Source organism: Schistocerca americana, chromosome 7, assembly GCF_021461395.2.
Source record: "Schistocerca americana isolate TAMUIC-IGC-003095 chromosome 7, iqSchAmer2.1, whole genome shotgun sequence".
NCBI classification, from domain to species: Eukaryota; Metazoa; Arthropoda; class Insecta; order Orthoptera; family Acrididae; genus Schistocerca; species Schistocerca americana.
Genome location: NC_060125.1, coordinates 423,710,634 through 423,736,972, shown reverse-complemented (window position 1 = coordinate 423,736,972; position 26,339 = coordinate 423,710,634). Strand labels below are relative to the sequence as shown.

Sequence of the window (26,339 nt, the reverse complement as noted above, 5' to 3'; positions counted from 1 at the left end):
AGCCTGTGTTCTGAATGTTTTGAAAAATGCATATTATGCTAGCATGAATGTACTTTTGCATGCTTGTTACACTGTACTCCAGTATGTGTTACACTCTGCCCCACACCGGGGCACACTGTAACTGTTTGCAACCATACTCAATATCTGAAATAAATACAACAATCTCAAGGCCAAACTGAGTCTGCGAGTTTTAAATGATTGTTTAAGGTTCCTTAAATAAAGACATGTGAAAAGATCATCATTTTCACAATCTTTTTTTTTAAATTTCCAAAATAACTTTTCTGTTACACTGTGCCCTACCTTCAGCTATAACATGATAATGCAACACAGTGGACCACATGCAAAGACACCAAGGAGTAGTTAAGTTGGAACCAGAATGCGTAGGTATAGGGAAACTTGCATGGGCAGACAAAATGGGAACTTATACAACAAATTATTGAGAGCATTGCTTTTTGCAACTGTGTAGACACAGAAAGATTAGCAAAGAGTGTGAAGTGATAGAGGACATCATATAGCCAGTCTATAGTCTTTTCAAAAATTTCTAGATTTCAGTAAATAAAGCTATCTGCTTCATTAAACTTATAAAAGAAATTATTATTATTATTTTAAATTGTGCCCCTATTAGCAAGTTATTCAATTAAAGACACATGTTCTGCAACAGTCATTTTTAAATGCTGAAACATCATTGTTGAAAATTTCAGTCTTAGTTAAATTGTATTTCTTTTAATCTTGATTTTGCATGACAATGATGAAAATTCAGTGCAAAAAGCCATAAAATCAATATGAAGAGGAACAACATATTATACAATAAATTATACAATGTAAAAATAAAATCGTATTTATAGTCCACTATCAATAAGTATGATTTTTACATAAAACACTGTAATTAGAATATTTTCTTCAGTCAAATATATTATTGTATCTGTAGATAAAAGGCTACCCAGCTGTTTTTTTTTAAAAAAAAAAATGCATAATAATTCATTTATCCGCACTATTGGCTCAGTAAAATGCCATTTCTTATAAAATATACTGACAAATATAATATTAAATGAAACATTTATTTAGCTGAACATGCTTATATTCTTTTGGAAGCCCAAAACAGCAGAAAAATAAATGCTAGATTTGCGATTTTCATAATGAACCCCAATGATATAACAGGCTCAGAAATGCAAACACTTCTTTAATCATTTGTCATACTCTTCCATGAAAATAAAATCATGTGTTTCTACTAATGAAGAAATTGTTAAATGACATTCATAAAAAACATTTCTTTACTGCTGAGATGGAAGTCGTAACTGCTAACTGCTGTGGTAATTTTTGGAAACTCATGCAAAATTTCCACCTGTGAAATTCTGTTAGAGTTTTCAGTTTTGAATAAAACTATGAACAATCAAAATGTATCAAATCATATTTTATATAATCAGTACTTATTTTTCTTAGTTACAGGGGCTCTCCTCATGTTCTGCAAAGAAGTAATTTGTGTTTCATCTATAGAAATACTCTCAAATATATATCCATGTCTTTCAAGTTACTGAATAGAAGTAGCAATTTTAGTGCACAAAGACAAAAGTATGTTATATACAATTTTAAAGTCTACGTTTAATCACAGAATCATTCTCCAGTCACATAAAATAGTTATATCGTTTCCAATGTACAATAACAGAAGGCACTTAAAAACAGTTTAACATTTCAAAGTTCTTAATGTATACCCTGTGTCACGAGCCCTCCATGTTAGTTCTAACACCTGAGGAACACACAATAGCGTTCACCAACATCAGACTGTCGATTGTCTGTCTCTCACCCTCTCTCTCTCTCCTTTTGTTCTTGTATCAAGAACATTTGAAATACTGGCTACACAACAGTTTCACAACATTCTTCATATTAAACAGGAAGTCAGTTAAGTGTTGCACCGACCTACACTTCTGTACCATCCTCACCTTCATCCTCATACAGTGGGCCCGACACTGCATCTGCTGGCTTTTTCTTTGGTTTTGGTGGTGGCTTTGGTGGCACCTTTACACTCTTTGAAGCTGCTGGTGAGTCTGTCAAAGCCACATCATTTTCAAGGCAGTTTTGTGATGAGACACTCTCTGTTACAGATCTCTGTGTCCATCCCGGCTCCTCCGCTGTCGGAGGAACAGGGGAATAATAGGGTGGCAATCCGGCACGATTTAAGGACAGTACAGAACTGCCATCAGCAGTAGTGCGTGGTCCCAAATTGTCGTACACAGGCAGTCTGGGCGGTAGCTCCAGCTGTAACTGAAGAGGTGTTGGAGGGCTGCTCCACGAAGGTACACGTGGCCTCCTTGGAATTGTCACATAACCGTTTGCAGAACGCGGTGGAACAGCAATTGCTGCAGGTGAAAATGGAGACTGAGAACGGGAATATGGCAGTGTTCCAAATGCGTGCGGAGTCACCATCACATACGGCTGAGGAGGTGGTGACTGAGGCCCATGTTGTGGAGGTAGTCGTGTACTGTCAGGAACTGTTGAAGCAGAGCTGCCAGCTGGAGACACCTGGCCTGGGAATGAGAGCAGGTCTGGCTGCCCACGTGGCCTCTGGCTGCTTACACCACACAATGAGCTGTCCAGAGAGTCCAAGGACCGCTCTTGGATTGGATCTTCACTGTCAATGACACTTGGGGCTGTGTGGATAAAGAAAAGAATATCAGGCAGTAGTTAGTGTTTATTCATAATGCTCTGCAAGGGGTTATTATTTATACAGTACAATTTATATTATGACAGAAACACTAAATGTCACAAAAAATTATTTTAATGAGCTGACTGTTGATAACTCAATATTCATTTCATCACATTATTCATCTGCTTTCCCAGAGATGTAAATGGCAGGTTTGACAAAAGTCAGTGTAAACAAAGATTGGTGAAAGAGTATTAAGCAGATGTAACAAAAAGAATGATAAATATAATACAACTAATAAAGTCATTAATACCAGCACCTGTAAAAAGCAAAATATTTGTTTCATTTTATAATATTTTCTGTGTTGTGTCAATGAAGAATGAGATACAAGTCTTTAATAATGACCATGTCTATGGTTGATAGTACAATTAATTTTGAGAGTCTCACTTCTTCCATTTACAAGATTCACGAAGACAGTAATGCAGCTGAGGATCAAGATAGTCTGACTGTTGATCAATGCTCTGAGGAAATGTCTCAACAGAAGGGAAAAAAAATTATTCATATAGTGAAATATGTAAAACTGTAAACCTCTCCTCAACCCCTGAAAATTGGGCTGAACACAGCAGTCAGTGCTCTGCTAGATGTGGTCCTATTGGATACTAGCGGCACAATATTTATCCGCTAAGCCATTGAGCAGCACTCTGTAAAGTACGGAAAGTCTAATCCATTATCACACTCACTGCAATCTTTATCCAACAAAAACTGTATTAATGGTAGGAAAATGAAGATTCAAACCCTATTAAATCACATGGTCCCTACTGAAGTATGACAGATTTGTTGTTCTCATTTTTTTCTGATGTAGATGATGTATTTTTGACCAATGCAATTCTTTGTGAAATATATGTAATTCCTAAATTTTATACACATCTGCAACTGCAGGATTAAGTTGGAGAGTACAATAAATGCTCGTAATCGGAGTAATTCACTGAATAATGTAAACTTAAGTCAGCAATTCCATACTCTATCACCAAGTTCAAGTTAAATCTTACAAAAGTGGCTTAATTTACAGCTCTGTGCTACATTTAATATTGTACAGATTGTTTATGTGCATAATATTTTACCTATAAAAGCAAATTTCCACTGGAAATGGTTCAGTCTCTGATTCAAATGTTGTTGTTGTTGTTGTTGTTGTTGTTGTGGTCTTCAGTCCTGAGACTGGTTTGATGCAGCTCTCCATGCTACTCTATCCTGTGCAAGCTGCCCTCCAGTACTAAATTGGTGATTCTTCGATGCCTCAGAACATGTTCTACCAACCGATCTCTTCTTCTAGTCAAGTTGCGCCACAAACTCCTCTTCTCCCCAATTCTATTCAATACCTCCTCATTAATTATGTGATCTCCCCATCTAATCTTCAGCATTATTCTGTAGCACCACATTTCGAAAGCTTCTATTCTCTTCTTGTCCAAACTATTTAACGTCCATGTTTCACTTCCATACATGGCTACACTCCATACAAATACTTTCAGAAGCGACTTCCTGACACTTAAATCTATACTCGATGTTAACAAATTTCTCTTCTTCAGAAACGCTTTCCTTGCCATTTCCAGTCTACATTTTATATCCTCTCTACTTCGACCATCATCAGTTATTTTGCTCCCCAAATGGCAAAACTCCTTTACTACTTTAAGTGTCTCATTTCCTAATCTAATTCCCTCAGCATCACCCGACTTAATTAGACTACATTCCATTATCCTTGTTTTGCTTTTGTTGATGTTCATCTTATATCCTCCTTTCAAGACACTGTCCATTCCATTCAACTGCTCTTCCAAGTCCTTTGCTGTCTCTGACAGAATTACAATGTCATCGGCAAACCTCAAAGTTTTTATTTCTTCTCCATGGATTTTAATACCTACTCCGAACTTTTCCTTTGTTTCCTTTACTTCTTGCTCAATATACAGATTGAATAGCATTGGGGAGGGCAACCCTGTCTCACTCCCTTCCCAACCACTGCTTCCCTTTCATGTCCCTCGACTCCTATAACTGCCATCTGGTTTCTGTACAAATTGTAAATAGCCTTTCGCTCCCTGTATTTTACCCCTGCCACCTTCAGAATTTGAAAGAGAGTATTCCAGTCAACATTGTCAAAAGCTTTCTCTAAGTCTACAAATGCTAGAAACATAGGTTTGCCTTTCCTCAATCTTTCCTCCAAGATATGTCGTAGGGTCAGTACTGCCTCACGTGTTCCTACATTTCTACTGAATCCAAACTGATCTTCCCCGAGGTCGGCTTCTACCAGTCTTTCCATTCGTCTGTAAAGAATTCGCGTTAGTATTTTGCAGCTGTGACTTATTTAACTGATAGTTTGGTAATTTCCACATCTGTCAACACCTGCTTTCTTTGGGATTGGAATTATTATATTCTTCTTGAAGTCTGAGGGAATTTTGCCTGTCTCATACATCTTGCTCACAAGATGGTAGAGTTTTGTCAGGACTGGCTCTCCCAAGGCTGTCAGTAGTTCTAATGGAATGTTGTCTACTTCTGGGGCCTTGTTTTGACTTAGGTCTTTCAGTGCTCTGTCAAACTCTTCAAATAGTTGTCAATAAAGCTTATGTGAAAGTTAATCACAACAGAATCACTGGAGAAAGTATCAAAGTGTAAAAGTTTTTGAAGACTAACTACTTTTGCTGATCAGAGTATTAGTAATGTGTAAATTATGTCCAGAGAAATAAACAAAGATTTGACTGACAATGTGCTGCCAGAGCAATTGTTGCAAATCCTGACTGGATGATTGTAAGTATGATGGGATGGCAGCAACATTATACATCGAGAGGCAGAGAACAGTTATTATCATGATTTTGAATTCCAGAAGAGCTGATTTTTTACTCAGTATATAGTAAATATTGAAGCCTATTCAGGGCACAACAACTATGAGCAATACACACAATAAAGGATAATTTCAATTTATGCTGTGAATTAATATGAAATTGATGAGATGGTACAAAATTGCTCCCTCATTTAGAAAGAATGCCTTTTATTACAGGTAGCTTACCATGAGAGCTAAATGTAAGACATGAATCATTAACATACTAAGCACATAAAATGAAAGTTAATATAATGTTTGTTATAATGCTTTTAACTCAACATTATACATCGAGAAGCAGAGAACAGTTATTATCATGATTTTGAATTCCAGAAGAGCTGATTTTTTACTCAGTATATAGTAAATATTGAAGCCTATTCTGGGCACAACAACTATGAGCAATACACACAATAAAGGATAATTTCAATTTATGCTGTGAATTAGTATGACATTGATGAGATGGTACAAAATTGCTCCCTCATTTAGAAAGAATGCCTTTTACTACAGGTAGCTTACCATGAGAGCTAAATGTAAGACATGAACCATTGACATACTAAGCACATAAAATGAAAGTTAATATAATGTTTGTTATAATGCTTTTAACTCAATAATTTGAAATTATATTCTCCTTCATTATTAAATCCAGAAAATATCCAACAAAATCCAGAATAAAATTTTCACTCTCCAGTGGAGTGTGTACTGTTATGAAACTTCCTAGCAGATTAAAACTGTGTGACACACTAAGACTTGAACCACTGACCTTTGCCTTTTGCAAAGTGCTCTACTGAACGAGTTGTCTAAGCACAACTCACAACCCATCCTCACAGCTTTATTTCCACCAGTACCTTCTAAACTTCACAGAAGTTCTCCTCTCTACATAATATGCTTTCTTTCTTCCAGGAGTGCTCCTGGAAGAAAGAAAGCATCTTTTGTAGACACGGCTTACCCACAACAGGAGAGCATCTGTGAAGTGTGGAAGGTGGTGATGAGTGCTGGTGGGTATAAAGCTGTAAGGATACATTATGAGTCATGCTTGGGTAGTTCAGTCAGTAGAACACTTGCCTGCAAAAGGCAAAGATCTTGAGTTCGAGTCTTGATCAAGCAAGCAGTTTTAATCTGCTAGGAAGTTTCATATCAGTGCACACTTCACTGCAAAGTGAACATTTCATTCTGGAAATATCCCCCATACAATGGCTGCTAAGCCAAGCCTCTGCAATGTCCTTTCTTCCAGGAGTATTAGTCCTGCAAGATTTGCAGGAGAGCTCCTATGAAGTTTGGAAGGTAGGATGAAGTTTGGAAGGTAGAAGATGAGTTACTGGTGGCAGTAAAGCTGTAAGGGCAGACTGTGAGTCATACTTAGGCAGCTCAGTTTGTAGAGCACATGCTTGTCAAAGGCAGAGGTCCCAAGTTTGAGTCCGAAATACTGGCCGAAATACTACATGTCTTTTTCCAAAGGTGTTTCACAGAGGACGACTGCACTGTAGTTCCTTCTCTAGATTGTCGTCTATTTCGATATCTACCATTTTGTCATCTGTGCGACAGAGGGATAGAGAAACAATTAAAATCACTCAAAAGAGGAAAGGCCGCTGGACCTGATGGGATACCAGTTCGATTTTACACAGAGTACACGAAGGAACTTGCCCCTCTTCTTGCAGTGGTGTACCGTAGGTCTCTAGAAAAGCGTAGCATTCCAAAGGATTGGAAAAGGGCACAGGTGATCCCCGTTTTCAAGAAGGGACGTCGAACAGATGTGCAGAATTATAGACCTATATCTCTAACGTTGATCAGTTGTAGAATTTTGGAACACGTATTAAGTTTGAGTATAATGACTTTTCTGGAGACTAGAAATCTACTCTGTAGGAATCAGCATGGGTTTCGAAAAAGACGATTGTGTGAAACCCGGCTTGCACTATTCATCCACGAGACTCAGAGGGCCATAGACACGGCTTCCCAGGTAGATGCCGTGTTTCTTGACTTCCACAAGGCGTTCGATACAGTTCCCCACAGTCGTTTAATGAACAAAGTAAGAGCATATGGACTATCAGACCAATTGTGTGATTGGATTGAAGAGGTCCTAGATAACAGAACGCAGCATGTCATTCTAAATGGAGAGAAGTCTTCCGAAGTAAGAGTGATTTCAGGTGTGCCGCAGGGGAGTGTCGTAGGGCCATTGCTATTCACAATATACATAAATGACCTTGTAGATGATGTCGGAAGTTCACTGAGGCTTTTTGCAGATGATGCTGTGGTCTATCAAGAGTATGCAACAATGGAAAATTGTACTGAAATGCAGGAGGATCTGCAGCGAATTGATGAATGGTGCAGGGAATGGCAATTGAATCTCAATGTAGAAAAGTGTAATGTGCTGCAAATACATAAAAGAAAGATCCCGTATCATTTAGCTACAATATAGCAGGTCAGCAACTGGAAGCAGTTAATTCCATAAATTATCTGGGAGTGCGCATGAGGAGTGATTTAAAATGGAATGATCATATAAAGTTGATCGTCGGTAAAGCAGAAGCCAGACTGAGATTCATTGGAAGAATCCTAAGGAAATGCAATCCGAAACCAAAGGAAGTAGGTTGCAGTACGCTTGTTTGCCCACTGCTTGAATACTACTCAGCAGTGTGGGATCTGTACCAGATAGGATTGATAGAAGAGATAGAGAAGATCCAACGGAGAGCAGCGCGCTTCATTACAGGATCATTTAGTAATCGTGAAAGCGTTATGGAGATGATAGATAAACTCCAGTGGAAGACTCTGCAGGAGAGACGCTTAGTAGCTCGGTATGGGCTTTTGCTGAAGTTTCGAGAACATACCTTCACTGAGGAGTCAAGCAGTATATTGCTCCCTCCTACGTATATCTCACGAAGAGACCATGAGGATAAAATCAGAGAGATTAGAGTCCACACAGAGGCATACCAATAATCCTTCTTTCCATGAACAATACGAGACTGGAATAGAAGGGAGAACCGCTAGAGGTACTCAAGGTACCCTCCGCCACACACCGTCAGGTGGCTTGCGGAGTATGGATGTAGATGTAGATGTAGATTCCAGTACTCAGTTTTAATCTGCCAGGAACTTTCATCCAACAAATTTATCAACATATTATGAAACATTGGTCTAAAATATTCACAAAGGGTAATTTATTCAAATTTAAATCAATCATTTTAGTTTGCCACTGAGAGTTAAAAATCTGAAACAGAAAGAACTGCATCTGCAGTAACCCTGATGGACATCAAAAAGGCAAAGGTTAATACTACTCAAAAATTGATAATCAGAAAATAAATTTTAACTTTTAAACCACCTAGAAGATGTTTTGAAAAAAGTGTTTACAAAATAAGTAAATCACAGACCAAACAAAGACATATATCCAAGCAACTGAAGCTTGCAATCAATATATGAAATTAACTTTGTGATAATACTGGTGTAAGTCAATATCATCACAAAACATGCAAGCGATGTAAGTCATAGTGCTGATGCACTCATTGTATTCTTACAGCACACTTAAATGTGACATGTGTGTACATTTGAGATTTGTGTTCATGAAACATTTCACGTGCATAGTGATAGCAAACTAGCTGATAAACGTTCCATTTAATCAAGATAGGATATTCATTATGTGAGCAAGCAAATATGATTTTTGTGCAGACCATCTGAATGGTAATGAACACAGGGCTGTATCAAAATGTGGTTCCAGGCAGAAGATAGGCAAATAATCCAACTTTTGCTGCTATTCATCATCAAATTACTGAGACAGGAACTGCAGCAACACAAATGCTGGGTCAAGCCCTAAGCTGAGATTTGCTGACACATCTGTCAATAGTGAACACTTTCACTAGGCTGTGAAATAAAATTCAGATATCATCACACAACACATAATCATTCCCTACAATGACTCCTGTAGTCCCACATAGAAGTTACTTCAGCAACAGTTTATGTAACTAGATCATGGTCTTTCACCTGCCAATAATTAGCAAAATAAGAATTGCTGCCGTAGATATGTTCCACAAATAGGATATATGTTGTTTGTATCTTCACTCTGATTGCACATTGGCAGTATTTGGAAGAGAAGAAAAAACAAATTTTCAAAAACAATTTTAGTGAGCAGTTGTTGTAGACGTACTGAATCTGTGCTATATTGGCGAGGATCAATGCCATGGTCTATGATTTCCACCAACATTAGTATGTATGATTATTACCTGTGGGGGCAACATACAACAACTGGTATATGCAGTACATGTTTTTAATACAGGGGCACTTCATCAAGCCATCATAAATATACACAAATCTATTTGAGGAAATAAAGGGGAATTTCAAATCTTGTGATTTTGAGCTTTCGTTTCTAGTGCAGTGAATGGCATGTTCCTTTTTTGGGTGATACATTTGGAGCCATATATCTATATCTATATCTATATCTAAAAACAAAGATGATGAGACTTACAAAACAAAAGCGCTGGCAGGTCGATAGACACACAAACAAACACAAACATACACACAGAATTTTGTGTGTATGTTTGTGTTTGTTTGTGTGTCTATCGACCTGCCAGCGCTTTTGTTTGGTAAGTCTCATCATCTTTGTTTTTAGATATATTTTTCCCATGTGGAATGTTTCCCTCTATTATATTTATATTTATATCTATATCTACATTTTCTCAAATGACCATGTGGTACATGGCACATGATACCTTGTACAACTACCAATCATTCCCTTTCCTGTTCCACTCGCAAATGGAGCAAGGGGCAAATGAATGCCTATATGCCTCCATATGAGCCCTAATATTTTGCATCTTGTTTTGTGGTCCATACACAAAATTTATGCTGTCAGCAGCAGAATCATGCAGTCAGTGACAAATGCTGGTTCTCTAAATTTCTCAATAGTGCTTCATTAAAAATGTTGCTTTGCCTCCAGGGATTCCCATCTGAGATCATGAAGAATCTCGGTAATACTTTCGTGTTGAACAAATGTGCCGAGCCGGTAACAAATCTAGAAACACACGTCTGAACTGCTTCAATGTCTTCCTTTAATCCAGCCTGAAGCGTATGGCAGACATTCAAATAGTACTCAAGAATGGGTTACGAGAGGTTCTATATGCGATCTCTTTTATGGATTAGCTACACTTTTATAGACTTTTCCCAATGAACCAAAGTCAGCACTTGCCTTCCCTACTGCTAACTGTACATGCTCATTTCATTTCATATCACTTTGCAACATTATGCCTAGATACTGAATTGTCATGATTGTGCCAAGTGGCACTCCATATATACTGTATTCAGATATTACAGGCTTGGTTTTCCTACTCATTTTCATTAACTTACATTTTTCCTTCATTTAGAGCAAGCTGTCACTCACCACACTGTTTAGAAATACTGTCTAAGTAATCCTGTATCATCCTAAAGTCACACAACAATGACACTTTTCCAAACACTACATTGTCATCAGCAAGGGGTTACACATTGCTGCTCACCATACCTGTCTGATTATTTATGTATATACAGAACAAGAGCAGTCCTATCAAACTTCCCTGAGGCACTGCTGACTATACCCTTGTCTCCGACAAATGTGCATCATCCAGGACAAAGTACAGGGATTATATTACATAAGAAGCCTTCGCATCTGGAAACCTGTTCCATATGCTCCAACTTTCGTTAACGGTCTGCACTGGGGCACTGCATCGTATGCTTTCCAGAAATCTAGGGATATGGAATATGTCTGTTGCTCTTCTTCCACAGTTCAAGGATACTGTGTGAGACAAGGGTAATCTGAGTTTCACATGAGTGATGTTTTCTAAATCAGTCCTGATTTGCAGAAAGAACCATTTTTGCCTCAAGGAAATTTATTATATTCAAACCTAGAAAATGTTCAAAAATCCTGCAGCAAACCAATGTTAAGGATAGTGAACTGTAATTTTGTGGGTCAATTTCTTTACCCTTTATCATGTACTAGTGTCACACGCACTTTTTTTCACTCACCTGGGAATTTACACAGGAAGAGAGATTTGCAACTAAGTGGGAGACCAATGCCATACAGTATTCTCTACGAAATCAAATTGCGATTCCATCTGGACCTCATAACTTATTTGTTTTCAACTCTTTCAGTTGCTTCTCTGCACCAGGGATGCCTATTACTATGCCCTCCACACAGGATTCTGTGTGATGGTCAAACAATGATATGTTTGTATGAGCCTCCTGTGTAACAATTTCTCAAATGCAAAATTTAATACTTCAGCTTTTCTTGTGGTGTCCCCTTTGTGCGCAGAGACAAAGGTTATACTACTGAAACTGATGATGGATGTAAGCCAGATTTGTTGGTGAATGAGGAGAAAGAAAATGGCAAGTGACACCATGCACTGAGGTGGACCTGTTCTCTCCAGCAGCTTGATTAGGTCATATAAGAGCGTGTAATGAGAGGTGAGTGTGGCAATTTCATTTTGGCGCAGCTCAACTTAGTTCTCCATCTGTTAGTATTTTAGGAAGTGCCTACTCACTGCCAAAATAACAAAAGTGGTGCAATTTATTGCAAAGACTACACTCATACTCACTCACTCAACACACACACACACACACACACACACACAAACACACACGAAGTAAACAATTGGAGCCATCACACAACCAAAGATGACCAGTGTCAGAAGTTATCAGTAGTGAATCTGAATTACCATTGGGTAAGCAAACATCATTAACTGCCAACTTAAGTTTTATTACCATTATCGTATGAGTACTGTGTTCTATTTATTTAAGATCTAAGTTAGTAAACTGTAAGACAGTCTCTAGAAGTTCCACTATGAGAAGCAAGAGGGAAGCTTAGGAGAATACCTCTGTCAACAATGAGTTACCGAAAGGGCTGAGCACGACGCAAGTCAGAGAGAAAGGGAGAGTACCAGAGAAATAAGTGGGAAAAAGGGCAGAATGAGGAGGAATAAGAGAGAATTTTGTGGTAACCAGAAGCCATTATAGTCAATAAAACAGTCTGACAAGAGTTTAAGAGGATAAACAAGATAGCAAAAATTGATTACTAAAATGTAAGAATGATCCAATGGAAGCTCTAGAACAGAGTGACAGCACAGTGGATGGTGACCATTTCTCTCTTCCACTTCAGCTAGCGACTCGCGCAATTACAGGAGAGAATAATTAGTGAAGAAAATAAAGTCAGCCAATTATTCTCAAGAAAGACATTCTGTCTGATAGATCCTTTTTAAAAAGCATAGCTTTAAAAAGTAACATTCATTTGCAGATACAAGAAAGTGGGGAAGGAAGTAATGGTAAAAAGGGAACTCAATGATATTATTCTATAAGAAAGGGAAAAAATGCAAAATGCGATGTAAATAAGCATTAAAGTTAAGATACAGTCTATGGAAACTACAATTATCTGTATCGATGAGCTAGAGATTTTTCTGAATGGCACCACTGAGAAAGAAACACAGCCATGAAATTTGGAATACCACAGAGAGTTTGTTTACTGTACTGTAAGTAATGTCATGTCATTTATTTGAATGTTTGTATATTAAAAGCCTGGAACTTGAGGAAGTCTGCTCACAACAGAACCACCGTAGCTTGTTTGTCACTAGCAGTTCACATAGAGGAGGCTCAAGGGGTAGTCAAACTGCAGTGATAGAAGTCGTGGGCTGCTAACGAACAGTTTAGAGTGGCAACAGCCGTGTGTGGTTGGATATCCCTGAGAGTCCAGGGAGTATACGGACTGAAATTTTAGGCATTGGAAGCGGCCTCAGCCAACTGGCTATCTACTCAGCTGCTTCCCCTTCTCCCTTTTTACAAGTATGTCGGCCACAGATGGGCTGGCTCAGCTGTCAGTTTCACCAGCTTGATGACATGCACCCCTGTCCACCACCAACCAGTGCAGTGAAAGTGTGTTGCTCTAAACATTTTTTGTCAACAGGATTGGTGACTGGTAAATCATTTTCTGTTGCTAAATAACTGCAGAAAGTTTAATATCCCTGTTCCCTTTATTTTTGTTCACTGTGTTACAAATCTGCTTGTATAATTGTGAAGTATAGTAAGGTTTCTCGTGGACAGACAACTAGGCTTACCAACACTCAACAATGAATGACACTTACTTTTCCATTGAGGCTTTTAGTTAAGTAACTTATCATGATCTTCTGTGTGGGCATAAATTGATTTGTTTTAGTTTTTGTGACTATTTAATTTAAAAAAACGAAACGGCATCCCTAAGCACTGTTTAGGGTAGTTGTGTTTACTTTTTATGTAAGAATCCTTTGTACTGAGGATCTCTCTGAGACAAATTCCACTTTGATGTTTGTAAAATGTCTCTGTATACTTTTTGTTCTTGACTTCCTTTTATTAAAGAAAAATAATGAATTTAATTTTTTTAACTATGCATTAAAAGAAAGTTTCTCAAGCTATCTGTAACCACAGAGCCTGAGCAGAGGACTATCAAATGGTGGCAGAGAAATTTCAGTGATCACCAATCAGTTCATTCAAAATTCCTCAAAATGGGAGGGAGAGAGAGGGGGAGGGGGGGAGGGAGGGAGGGAGGGAGAGAGAGAGAGAGAGAGAGAGAAAGAGGGGGGAGGGGGGGAGGGAGGGAGGGAGGGAGGGAGGGAGGGAGGGGGTGGGAGGGAGAGAGAGAGAGGGAGGGAGGGAGGGAGGGGGTGGGAGGGAGAGAGAGAGAGAGAGAGAGAGAGAGAGAGAGAGAGAGAGAGAGAGAGAGAGAGAAAGCACACAACCAGAGATGACCTGAATAAGAAGTTATCAATAGTATGTATTAATTACGATTGGGTGAAGGGTAGCCCTCTGTTGTTTGACCACGGAGAGAGCAAGATTCCATGCAGAATTTAAGCAAAGACCTACATCTCTATTTACAAGCTAACTTGCTAACTTAGTCTCAAGAGATTCATTAATAATACTATCCACATAGCTGCAAGTGCATGACTGAATCATCTACATACCTAGCAAAAGTACATAGGTTTCAATGTGACTGACTCAAAGGCACATTCCTCAAAATGTTCCTTAAACAGATTAACAACAATAAGTGACAAAGGGCTCCCTATTGCAACTCCATCTCTCTGCTCATAGAACTAGCCACTGAATAAAAAGTGACAAGTCAACACATGTCGAAATAGATTCACCAAAGAGTAATACTGCAACAGCTAAGAGGCTTGCTTTGCATTCACTTAGGGTGACTCCTGATATTGTTATCTTACTCTTGGCCAAGGGCAATGCTACCATGGTGTTGGTCAGGCAGGACTATGAGTGCACTATGCTACAGCATACATATTTGAATGTTGCACTATAATTTTATGTTGCAGCTTGATGAAAAATTAATTTCTTTGATTGGTATATAAGGATAAACAGTGAAGGCAGCTATTTCTTGAAGTAAATTAAATAATATTTTGCAGATATGAATACGGATGAGCAGCTAAGCAAGCTACTGATGAACAGAAGATTAAATAATCTGATCACAACCATGACCACTTTGATAGCAACGAATGTAAAAGAAGTTAGCAAGAAACTACAGTAGAGTCACAAGAAGAATTCTCAATGAAAATAGTTATCACAAGTGAGAAGCAATTACAGAGCAGAATATAGAGGTAGACAGAATTGAGGAAATGCTCTGAAAACAAAAAGTTCTGAGTGAAAAACATCAGGAAATGGAAATTGCTAGAGAGACAAAATTTGTTACATGTGTACAAGAATAGGACACGCAGTTCATGAAAATGTCTGACATAAATGTCAGGGAATGCTGCAAAGTGCAGGACAAAATATCCTGCCAATGGAGAAAGGAACAAACCAAACAAGAACACAAGGTTTCTCAGGCGGTGGAATAAGACACACTGATTATTTGTGAATGGTTCCTTGGGCTGAGAATCTATGTGATTGGATGAGGTCTTAAACTAGAAAAAGAATGGTAGCCCAAAAGCTATTGACATCTCAGTGCCATTACGTGTGACTTCATCGCAAGCGTCGATCAGCTACAGTGGCTGGTTAGCTTTCCTCATTTCTTTTAATTGAAGTCAAAGATTTAACATTCAACATAATAAAATATCATCATAGACACTCAACTCCTGATAATTTATAAACAGTGAAATGAGGTAAGGCTGCCACTCATTGTATAGGCACAGCATCGGCTGGTTGATCGGTACAGGCACACAAACAACTTTAGTGTGTGTGTGTGTGTGTGTGTGTGTGTGTGTGTGTGAGTGTGTGTGTGTGTGTGTGTGTGTGTGTGTGTCCATGGTGGGGGGAGCTGTCTGATGAAGACTGTGATGACAACAGTAGCAACAGTCGTAAATATACTGATTAACTATTTTTCCACATATCATTATTTGAACATTTAAAAGGATTTTTGTCAAATAGTTTAATAATATCTGAAGTAATGGGAATGTAAAATATTATGATAATATTTAACAGAGTACTCACACAGGACAGAACCATTATCAATCAATGTCATTTTGACTTCAGCGAGATCTCCTGTGGATGAGGCCGAATCAATACGCCTTGGAGGCTTCTGGACAGGGTTTATTTTTGTAATAAGGCCTTTCTCCTGTTCATCCGAAGCACCATTATGGTTGCTAGCAGATAAAGAACCATCACCAGCCACCTTCTTTACCTGTGGATGATGCCAGATATTTCATTAATCACACACACTTATTATGTCACTCTCTGCACATCAGTCTTAATATCTAATTATATTTGCACAGAATGCTGCTAGTAGATACATAGATTGTTCTTGGAAAAATTATGAAGGTAGAATGAGACTGAAAAGTTGTCTTCAGTTACCTTCAGCAGTTTCAACAATTGGGCCATGTTAGCAAATCAGTCTCAGGGAAAATTAAAAGAATGAGGGCAGGCCACAGCTGGAAGTTACTAAACAGCATCATATTTCTTGGCAATATTATATGACTTCTGATCAAGGTATGGCATGACTTTTTTCACTGTGTAATAACTGCAAAGCCTTAACACTTTCTATTTCTTCACACTGTGTGCCACTGACATTTTTCCTTCACACAGAACTGCCTTAAAAGTTCTGAAAGAAATTATTCTACTTCTTCAATTAATTCTGCTACATTAGTCACTGTTCCACAAATTAGCTGATGAATTATTTTCTACCTTATTAGAGTTGGCTTACAAGAGTTTTGAACTTACTGACTGTTATATGCAAATGTCACTTGAGATGATATTGCTTATTGTTTTAGTATTGTGCCATGAATTTGTAATTCATGAAGTGTCTTGTTTCCCTCATCCAGCTGGCTATGTTAGCCATGCTCTTGCACTATCACTTGGATAACAGGTTGTGTGCCATACGCAGGGCCATCACGCAGTCTAAGGGTTTGTCTGCACAGCAGTTGGAGTCCAGAGTTGGTTGAAAGCTAAGAAAAAGAAGCCCTCTCCAAGCTGGTACACCATGAAGATATGTATGGGACCTTACGAACAGTCAGTGTTAGATGTGGCATGGCCACTTGTGGACACAAACAACCCAGTGGGGTGATTGGTGTCTTTTCCCAGGTGAGAGGACAGTGATTCCAATGGAGATGTAGACAGTGGCTTCCAGATTAAAAGACAGGCACTGACTGGGTGCTTTTGTGACCACCAGCAATATTTTGATCAGTCAAGTGATATAGCATAGTGCACAGTGAAGAGTACAGACTGTGTGCTGAGTGTATCAGATGAACAGTAATATTACATACAGAAGAACTGTTGGTACAGTTCAGTGTGTTTGGTGGTTGTGTAGTGGCACACTGGTTTTATGTAAACAGTTAAAGATGAGTATCATGCAGTGTTAAAAACTTTTTTCTTTTTTTTTGAGTGACTACAGTTCATATAAAAACTGAGTTGAGGGAGAATCATGGCACTGTCACTGAACACTGTTTAGTATTGGCAATAAATTTAGCTCTCCAAGTTAGTAGTGTGTCATATGCCATCTTCTTCTCCTCCATGTACTCAACATAAGAGACAACATATGCCATCACTGCTTTCTGAATGCACTTTAACCTCTGCTGAAATGGCTCATCAGCAATATCAGCTATGAATACATCCAAGTGCATAACACTGAGTTGTTCGATCAAATTACTCATTGCTATGCTCCTTACTTTGGATCCAACCCAGTGGGTAACATGACTTTCAAAGGCTCCGTCTACTTCACTGTTTTATTAATGATTTGTGTCTTCAATACATCTTCTCATGTATCAAATATCTACAATTATTCCAGAACTGCAATACCAGGTCAGACACATTCACCATCTTAGCTACACCTTTCCCCATCTTCTCACCAACCTCAACCAAACAACTGTGGACCAAACTACCCTGTAACGTGCATCTTATCCAAAATCATACTGCCTTCAAAAGGAGATTAAATCTATATCTGTACCACTGGCATAGCTTCCCTCTTAGAATATCCCAGGTGATTTCTTCTTGTCTGCAGGGTACCAGTATTTCTGTCAAATTGTAGCTATCTATGCTTTTCTCATCCTCTCTGTTTGTTTTCATCCACTAATTTTACCTTATTCCTAAGTCTTCCTCTGACCAGTCAACTTCATCTCCAATTCTGCTCATTTCTGTTTTTCCACCACATGTTTCTGTAAGAAGTCACTACTTACATTCTGCAAGAATGTAGGGAGGAAATTGCTTAACAGAATGTTATAACACTGGTATTGTGTGAATTTGATATATTTGTTATGGTATATTATTATCATGATTATTATTATTATTATTATTGTTATTATGTCAGCCTCCATAGCTGAGTGGTCAGCATGGCCAACTCAGTGCCGGGAACATGGTTACAATTCCCGGCCAGGTTGGAGATTTTTATCTGCTTGGGGATTGGGTGTACTGTATGTTGCCCTCATTATCATTTCATCATCATTGACACACAGCTCACCGAAGTGGACCACATAAAAAAATAAATAAAATAAAAAAAGACTTGCACTAGGGGGATGATCAACCGGAGATGGAGTTTCCTACCCAAAATGTCATGATAATTTCATTATTATTATTATTATTTATTATTATTATTATTTGCCAAGAGTAAGCAAAACCACAAAACAGTATTTCCTACAAGGAAATGAAAATGCATAATAAATTTCCCAAAGAGATGAAAGAAAGAACTAAAATCCAAATATTTAAAATGTCACTTAAAACACACATAATAAATAATTCATACTACAAAGTCAATTATTATTTTGATAACACAGTAGGGACTCATAAAAAATTAACATTATTTAATAATACGTAACTTTCATTGTAGAGTAAATGGTCACAGTTTTACAATGATTTTTACAGTTACATTCTATGCTCAGGATCTGTGATGGATAATTCCAGTCCCTTTCCATATTCTCATTAACTGTGGTGAGGATGTCTCACAGTTTTTCAGACAGGCCAAGGGAACAACATGGAGAACTCAAAAGAACAAGTCGCACGAGCGAGTGAGAGAGAGTTGACCAGTGATGTGGTACAAATTAATAATGTGAAAGTATTTTTTATATAAGATAATATTACTGTAGGCATGAATTTTTCTGAAAATAAATTGTTTCCATTTTCAGGTAAGATGCCATGCATGACATCAGTTTGTAAGTGATCTATTGATGAGTCAACTCTTAAAAATCTATAATGTTGACTCATTAAGGAAGTCTGGTTAGACATAAGAGAGGGAATGAAGGCCCTAATCTTGCAAACTGGAATAAATGGGTAATTGGATGAATAAATAAATAATAAACAAATATTGGCAAAATATCCTCCCATTTATTGCTCAGATCGAGCTTTTATAATGTTTTTGTATTTATGTGCGAGCACATTTCTGCCAAGAAGGTAATGCTTGAAGCATTTGACAACTACCATAACAGAATATTATCAGGTCTGTCACAAAACATGAAGAAATTCTGGTCATATGTAAAGACTGTTAGTAGCGACAAATTTAGTGTCCAGGCACTCATGGATGAGACAGAAACTGAAATTGAGGGTAGCAAAGCAAAAGCAGAAATACTGAACTCAATTTTTAAATGTTCCATTACAAAGGAAAATTCGCAATATTGCCCCAGTTAAATCCTTGTACCACTGCAAAGATGAATGAAATAAAATGCATTATTGCCAGTGGTGTTGAGAAATGGCTAAAGCTTGAACAAAGTTTCAGTGCCAAATGAAACCCTTGTCTGATTCTATACCAAAATTGGGACTGACTTATTCTCTCTTTTAACAACAGTTTAATGCATATCTCTCAAACAAAACACTGAGCCCAGTGGTTGGCAGAAAGCACAGGTCACACCAGTCTACACAAAAGGCAGCTGAAGTGATCCACAAAAGTAATGTCCAATATCCTTGACTTTCATTTCTTGTAGACACTTAGAACATATTCCACATTCAAATATAATAAGGTGTCTCACAGTGACTTCCTCGATGCTTGGCATGGATTCCTAAAACATCAGTCACGTGAAACACAACTCATACGAAAGCCATGGATCAAGGCAGTCAGGTAGGTGCAGTGTTTCTTGACTTCAGGCTTAGCTTTGTTGGCAGACTACTATCGAAATTTATTCAGTCTATAAATGAGATTCCTTACAAAACACTTGTACAAATCATCATAAAATATTTCTCAAGTGTAGGAGAATAGGACTAACAGAGGATATTGGATGTGTATAAAGCAGGGCAGCATAAATGGTCAGAGGTTTGTCTGACTCATTCAAGAATGTCATGGAGAAGCTAAAAGAAGTGAACTCCACATTATGAAAAGTGCAAACTAGCCCATATAGAGCATACTTAATACATTTCAAGTGATAATCTTATGTAATGAATCAAGAAATACACTAGAACTCCCTATATATCACACCCACAGGGATGGTGAAGACAGGATTAGTCTAATTATTATGCATACAGAGGCATTCTTCCCCCCCATGAACCATGGACCTTGCCGTTGGTGAAGAGGCCACTAACCAAAATGGCCTTGCTGTGCTGGTACTGTGAACGGTTGAAAGCAAGGGGGAAACTACAGCCGTAATTTTTCCCGAGGGCATGCAGCTTTACTGTATGGTTAATGATGATGGCGTCCTCTAGGGGTAAAATATTCTGGAGGTAAAATAGTCCCCCATTCGGATCTCCGGGCGGAGACTACTCAAGAGGACGTCGTTATCAGGAGAAAGAAAACTGGCATTCTATGGATCGGAGCGTGGAATGTCAGATCCCTTAATCGGGCAGGTAGGTTAGAAAATTTAAAAAGGGAAATGGATAGGTTAAAGTTAGATATAGTGGGAATTAGTGAAGTTCGGTGGTGGCAGGAGGAAAAAGACTTTTGGTCAGGCGAATACAGGGTTATAAATACAAAGTCAAATAGGGGTAATGCAGGAGTAGGTTTAATAATGAATAAAAAAAAAATGGGAGTGCGGGTAAGCTACTACAAACAGCATAGTGAATGCATTATTGTGCCCACTCCTACCACAGTAGTACAAGTTTATATGTCAACTAGCTATGCAGATGATGAAGAAATTGAAGAAATGTATGATGAAATAAAAGAAATTATTCAGATAGTGAAGGGAGATGAAAATTTAATAGTCATGGGTGACTGGAATTCGGTAGCAGGAAAAGGGAGAGAAGGAAATGTAGTAGGTGAATATGGATTGGGTGGAAGAAATGAAAGAGGAAGCCGCCCGGTAGAATTTTGCAGAGAGCACAACTTAATCATTGCTAACACTTGGTTCAAGAATCATGAAAGAAGGTTGTATACATGGAAGAAGCCTGGAGATACTGACAGGTTTCAGAAAGATTATATAATGGTAAGACAGAGAATTAGGAACCAGATTTTAAATTGTAAGGCATTTCCAGGGGCAGATGTGGACTCTGACCACAATCTATTGGTTATGAACTGTAGATTAAAACTGAAGAAACTGCAAAAAAGTGCGAATTGAAGGAGACGGGACCTGGATAAACTGAAAGAACCAGAACAGAGGTTGTACAGAGTTTCAAGGGGAGCATAAGGGAACAACTGACAGGGTTGGGAGAAAGAAATACAGTAGAAGAAGAATGGATAGCTTTGAAAAATGAAATAGTGAAGGCAGCAGAGGATCAAGTAGGTAAAAAGACAAGGGCTAGTAGAAATCCTTGGGTAACAGAAGAAATATTGAACTTAATTGATGAAAGGAGAAAATATAAAAATGCAGTAAATGAAGCAGGCAAAAAGGAATACAAATGTCTCAAAAATGAGATCGACAGGAAGTGCAAAATGGCTAAGCAGGGATAGCTAGAGGATAAATGTAAGGATTTAGAGGCTTATCTCACTAGGGGTAAGATAGATATTGCCTACAGGAAAATTAAAGAGACCTTCGGAGATACGAGAACCACTTGCATGAATATCAAGAGCTCAGATGGAAACCCAGTTCTAAGCAAAGAAGGGAAAGCAGAAAGTTGGAAGGAGTATATAGAGGGTCTATACAAGGGCGAGGTACTTGAGGACAATATTAAGGGAATGGAAGAGGATGTAGATGAAGATGAAATGGGAGATATTACACTGCGTGAAGAGTTTGACATAGCACTGAAAGACCTGAGTTGAAACAAGGCCCCAGGAGTAGACAACATTCCAGTAGAACTACTAACAGCCTTGGGAGAGCCAGTGCTGACAAAACTCTACCACCTGGCGAGCAAGATATATGAGACAGGCGAAATACCCTCAGACTTCAAGAAGAATATAATTATTCCAATCCCAAAGAAAGCAGGTGCTGACAGATGCGAAAATTACTGGACTATCAGTTTAATAAGCCACAGCTGCAAAATACTAACGCGAATTCTTTACAGACAAATGGAAAAACTGGTAGAAGCCGACCTTGGGGAAGATCAGTTTGGATTCTGTAGAAATATTGGAACACATGAGGCAACACTGACCCTATGACTTATCTTAGAAGATAGATTAAGGAAAGGCAAACCTAAGTTTCTAGCATTTGTAGACTTAGAGAAAGCTTTTGACAATGTTGACTGGAATACTCTCTTTCAAATTCTGAAGGTGACAGGGGTAATATACAGGGAGCGAAAGGATATTTACAGTTTGTACAGACACCAGATGGCAGTTATATGAGTTGAGGGACACGAAAGGGAAGCAGTGGTTGGGAAGGGAGTGAGACAGGGTTGTAGCCTCTCCCCGATGTTATTCAATCTTTATATTGAGCAAGCAGTGAAGGAAACAAAAGAAAAATTTGGGGTAATTTAAATCCATGGAGAAGAAATAAAAACTTTGAGGTTCACCGATGGCATTGTAATCCTGTCAGAGACAGCAAAGGACTTGGAAGAGCAGTTGAATGGAATGGATAGTGTCTTGAAAGGAGGATATAAGATGAACATCAACAAAAGCAAAATGAGGATAATGGAATGCAGTTGAATTAAGTCGGGTGATGATGAGGGAATTAGATTAGGAAATGAGGCATTTAAAGTAATAAAGGAGTTTTACTATTTGGGGAGCAAAATAACTGATGATGGTCGAAGTAGAGAGGACGTAAAATGTAGACTGGCAATGGCAAGGAAAGTGTTTCTGAAGAAGAGAAATTTGTTAACGTCGAGTATAGATTTAAGTGTCAGGAAGTCATTTCTGACAGTATTTTTATGGAGTGTAGCCATGTGTGGAAGTAAAACATGGACGATAAACCGTTTGGACAAGAAGAGAATAGAAGCTTTTGAAATGTGGTGCTACAGAAGACTGCTGAAGATTAGATGGGTAAATCACATAACTAATGAGGAGGTATTGAATAGGATTGGGGAGAAGAAAAATTTGTGGCACCACTTGACTAGAAGAAGGGATCGGTTGGTAGGACATGTTCTGAGGCATCAAGGGATCACCAATTTAGTATTGGAGGGCAGCGTTGAGGGTAAAAATCATAGAGGGAGACCAAGAGATGAATACACTAAGCAGATTCAGAAGGATGTAGGTTGCAGTAGTTACTGGGAGATGAAGAAGCTTGCACAGGGTAGAGTAGCATGGAGAGCTGCATCAAACCAGTCCCAGGACTGAAGACCACAACAACAACAACAACAACAACATGTTAGCACAACATGTCTCCTCTCATATCAAGCACTGAGAACCACCTATATTACTCTCTGTAATAGCCCTATGTTACAGGTAGAACTGTTTTCTAACCTCAAAAGATAGTTAGCTAGAAGGAAAGTTATACTGAATGGAAAGTTTATTTATCTTTTGTATGAGTATTAAATATAACTGAAAGCATTTTTTTCTTTTACAAGAGATTTTGTTAATGGAATCTAAATAGACCAAGTCCATTAAGTTCAGTGAAAAACATGTTGTGAATTAAATTTGATGTGTGCATACTTTTTGGCTATCAGCCAGGAAAAATTTTATATGTAAATCAAAAAACAGTCTGCACACTGAACTACAGCAAAAAAAATGTAATTTGAATTTTTTGTGTGACAGTGCATTCTGTTTAGAATGGAGAAAAAAGTTGAGCAATTTATAGATTAGAAAATGTCACACAACACAGACTTTCCTTGGTGTCACGCATATAACACTATTTACATATCCAAACTGGAGTAATAAAACAAAGAGAATCTAACTATTCAACTGTAGCTTTGTGTGACAAACAGAAACACATAAAAACACAAGAAAATCGAAACTGCTTAGGTCAGTCTGGTGGCCATCATATATGCCAGAGTTTGGCCTGGCCCCATCAGAGGGTGCACCTGATGCTCAGTGCCACATGCATAGTGGTGTCACAGCAGTTGATAGTAATGCTGTGCCAGCTACTCAGTTTCCACACTAGCATCAGATGGTGTCCCTATAGTTTTCATGTCTTATATGCTGATAATGTATTTATGCAACACACATCAATCAGCTTTGTCTTATTTTTATTTATTGTTACTGTTTTTTAAATTTCTCTTATTATAATATTTTGTCACATAAGAATAACTCCATTAAAATAGTAGCTGTAAAATGTCTTACGTAGCATACTCGGCCACTTCTGCACAGCCAGCATGACAATCCTATGAGAAGTGCTGCAAGAATGGTTGCTCCAACCCCAAGAGCTACTATGAGAGGTAAATGTGAGGACTCCATGTTAGTTCCACTGCTGCCACTGGCACTGTCTTTTCCCAAAATCAATGGGTCTTCACTATCCAGCAGTAAAGTCAATCTGCGTTCATCCACACCAGCCTCATTCTTTGCAACACATGTGTATTCCCCACGTTCTTCTGGTCCAGCTTCCCATAATGTGATGTTTAGCCAACCACCAAGTCCTTCATGAATGATAAACTTGTCACTGTTATTGGACAGGATTTGTGACTCATGAACCCAGTGAGCTGTTGGTGGTGGGTTCCCTTCAATCTGAAAATAAACAATCATTAACATGTGAAACATGTGCTCTTTTTTTCTTAGATACAAAGTGATGACAATTACACACACAAATCTGTCTGCTGATAACTTGAAGGAAGTCAACGGAGTTTAATTATTCTGACAGCACAGTAGTGCATGTATTGTAAGGACATATGTCATTGCAATCTTTCATGGCACAGTCACTGCAGGCCAAATTGTTTATCATCTTCTGTTCTGTAATTTTATCCTTAACATATCAACAGGGTCATCTAGGAACCCCAAGAGTGATCTTTGGTGATACTGTAGCAACTGTAAGAAACAATTTATTCTTGATTTTTATATGAGGCATGTCCAAAAAGTAAGTGTACTGCAACCATAACACACTGTTCTTTGTTTTTTGAGGTTTGGTAACACTGAGTGGTTGAGGGGGAACCCCTGACCACAGTGAGAATTGCAGGAACACAGTAGGAAGCAAACTCATATTGTAGTGTCCAGTTGTACGGAAGTGTATGAAAGCTATTGGTAAGATATCACGCCAAGTTCGAGCCATGTGCTGTGACCCACTTCCTACTCGTGGAGCAGATGACACCTAATGATTCTTTTTTTTAGATTCAAAATGGTTTACAGCAGAAGTATTATGAGCAGAACAAGTGTGTTTCGAGTGATGTAGGGAGCTAAGTGGAGGCAAAACAAATGTTCATAACAAACAGATGAGTGGAAGAACTTCCATTTTGACTGATGAGTTGGTGCAAAAAATTGAGGGAACTGTTAATGAAGACCACTGATTGAGAGTGAATGAAATTTCTGCAATGTTTCAACAACTTTCCAGAACTCTCTTACATGGGACACTCACAGAAATGCTGTGTAATAGGAAACTGTGTACAAGAAAAATCAGATCAATAGAGCCCACAAGTTTCCTGAGAAACTTGAATTAGAAGGTGAGGGTTTTATGAGCTCTCTTATGGCTGGAAATGAAATGTGGGTGGCTCATTACATGCCTGAAACAAAAAGACTGTCATCACAGTGACATCACACCAATTTCTCATCTACCAAAAAATTCAAAACCACAATTTCAGGCAAAAAGGCATGGCTTCAGTGTTTTGGGACCAAAAAGACATTACATCTTGGTTGGATTTCTGCCTCAGGGGGGCAGGGCAGGGGGACCAATGCACAACGATATTGTGATTCTTCCTCCACCCCATCCCCCTTCCCCCCAAAAAAATATCTGAAAAGGAGCATTAAAAACAAAAGGAGCAGAATTCTTACAACAGGAATGTGCTTGTTACACAACAACATCCGTCCCCCCACTGCCTTAGCCCTGTGGTAGTCTTGGGCCCATTTAGTTGGGATATTTTGAACTGCCCCCCATGTTACCCTGACTGGGGGGGCTTCAGATTATCATCTTTTCATCTCCCGGAAGGCATATGTTAGTGGAATTAAATTTTCAGGCAACAAGCAGAAGTAGAAAGAGGTTGTGAAATGGGATACGGAGTTGGTGGGGGGAGTTCTTTTTGGAGTGCACAAAGAAGCTCAAGCCACAATTTGCCACATGCACTGAATGGGATGGCAAT

The 26,339-nt window shown here is 38.5% G+C and overlaps 1 protein-coding gene across 1 annotated transcript in view; it reads right to left on the bottom strand.

Annotated features, from left to right (window-relative positions):
* Positions 1-822: 822 nt before the first annotated feature.
* Positions 823-26,339, bottom strand: part of LOC124622259 (leucine-rich repeat-containing protein 24-like) — a 375,418-nt gene continuing 349,901 nt past the window's right edge. Inside the window, exons 7-9 of the mRNA XM_047147921.1 lie at positions 24,400-24,780; positions 15,900-16,089; positions 823-2,645 (exon numbers count right to left, since the gene is read on the bottom strand). Coding sequence (XP_047003877.1) covers positions 1,915-2,645; positions 15,900-16,089; positions 24,400-24,780 — 1,302 coding nt within the window. The 3' untranslated portion in view covers positions 823-1,914. The remainder of the gene's footprint in view (positions 2,646-15,899; positions 16,090-24,399; positions 24,781-26,339) is intronic.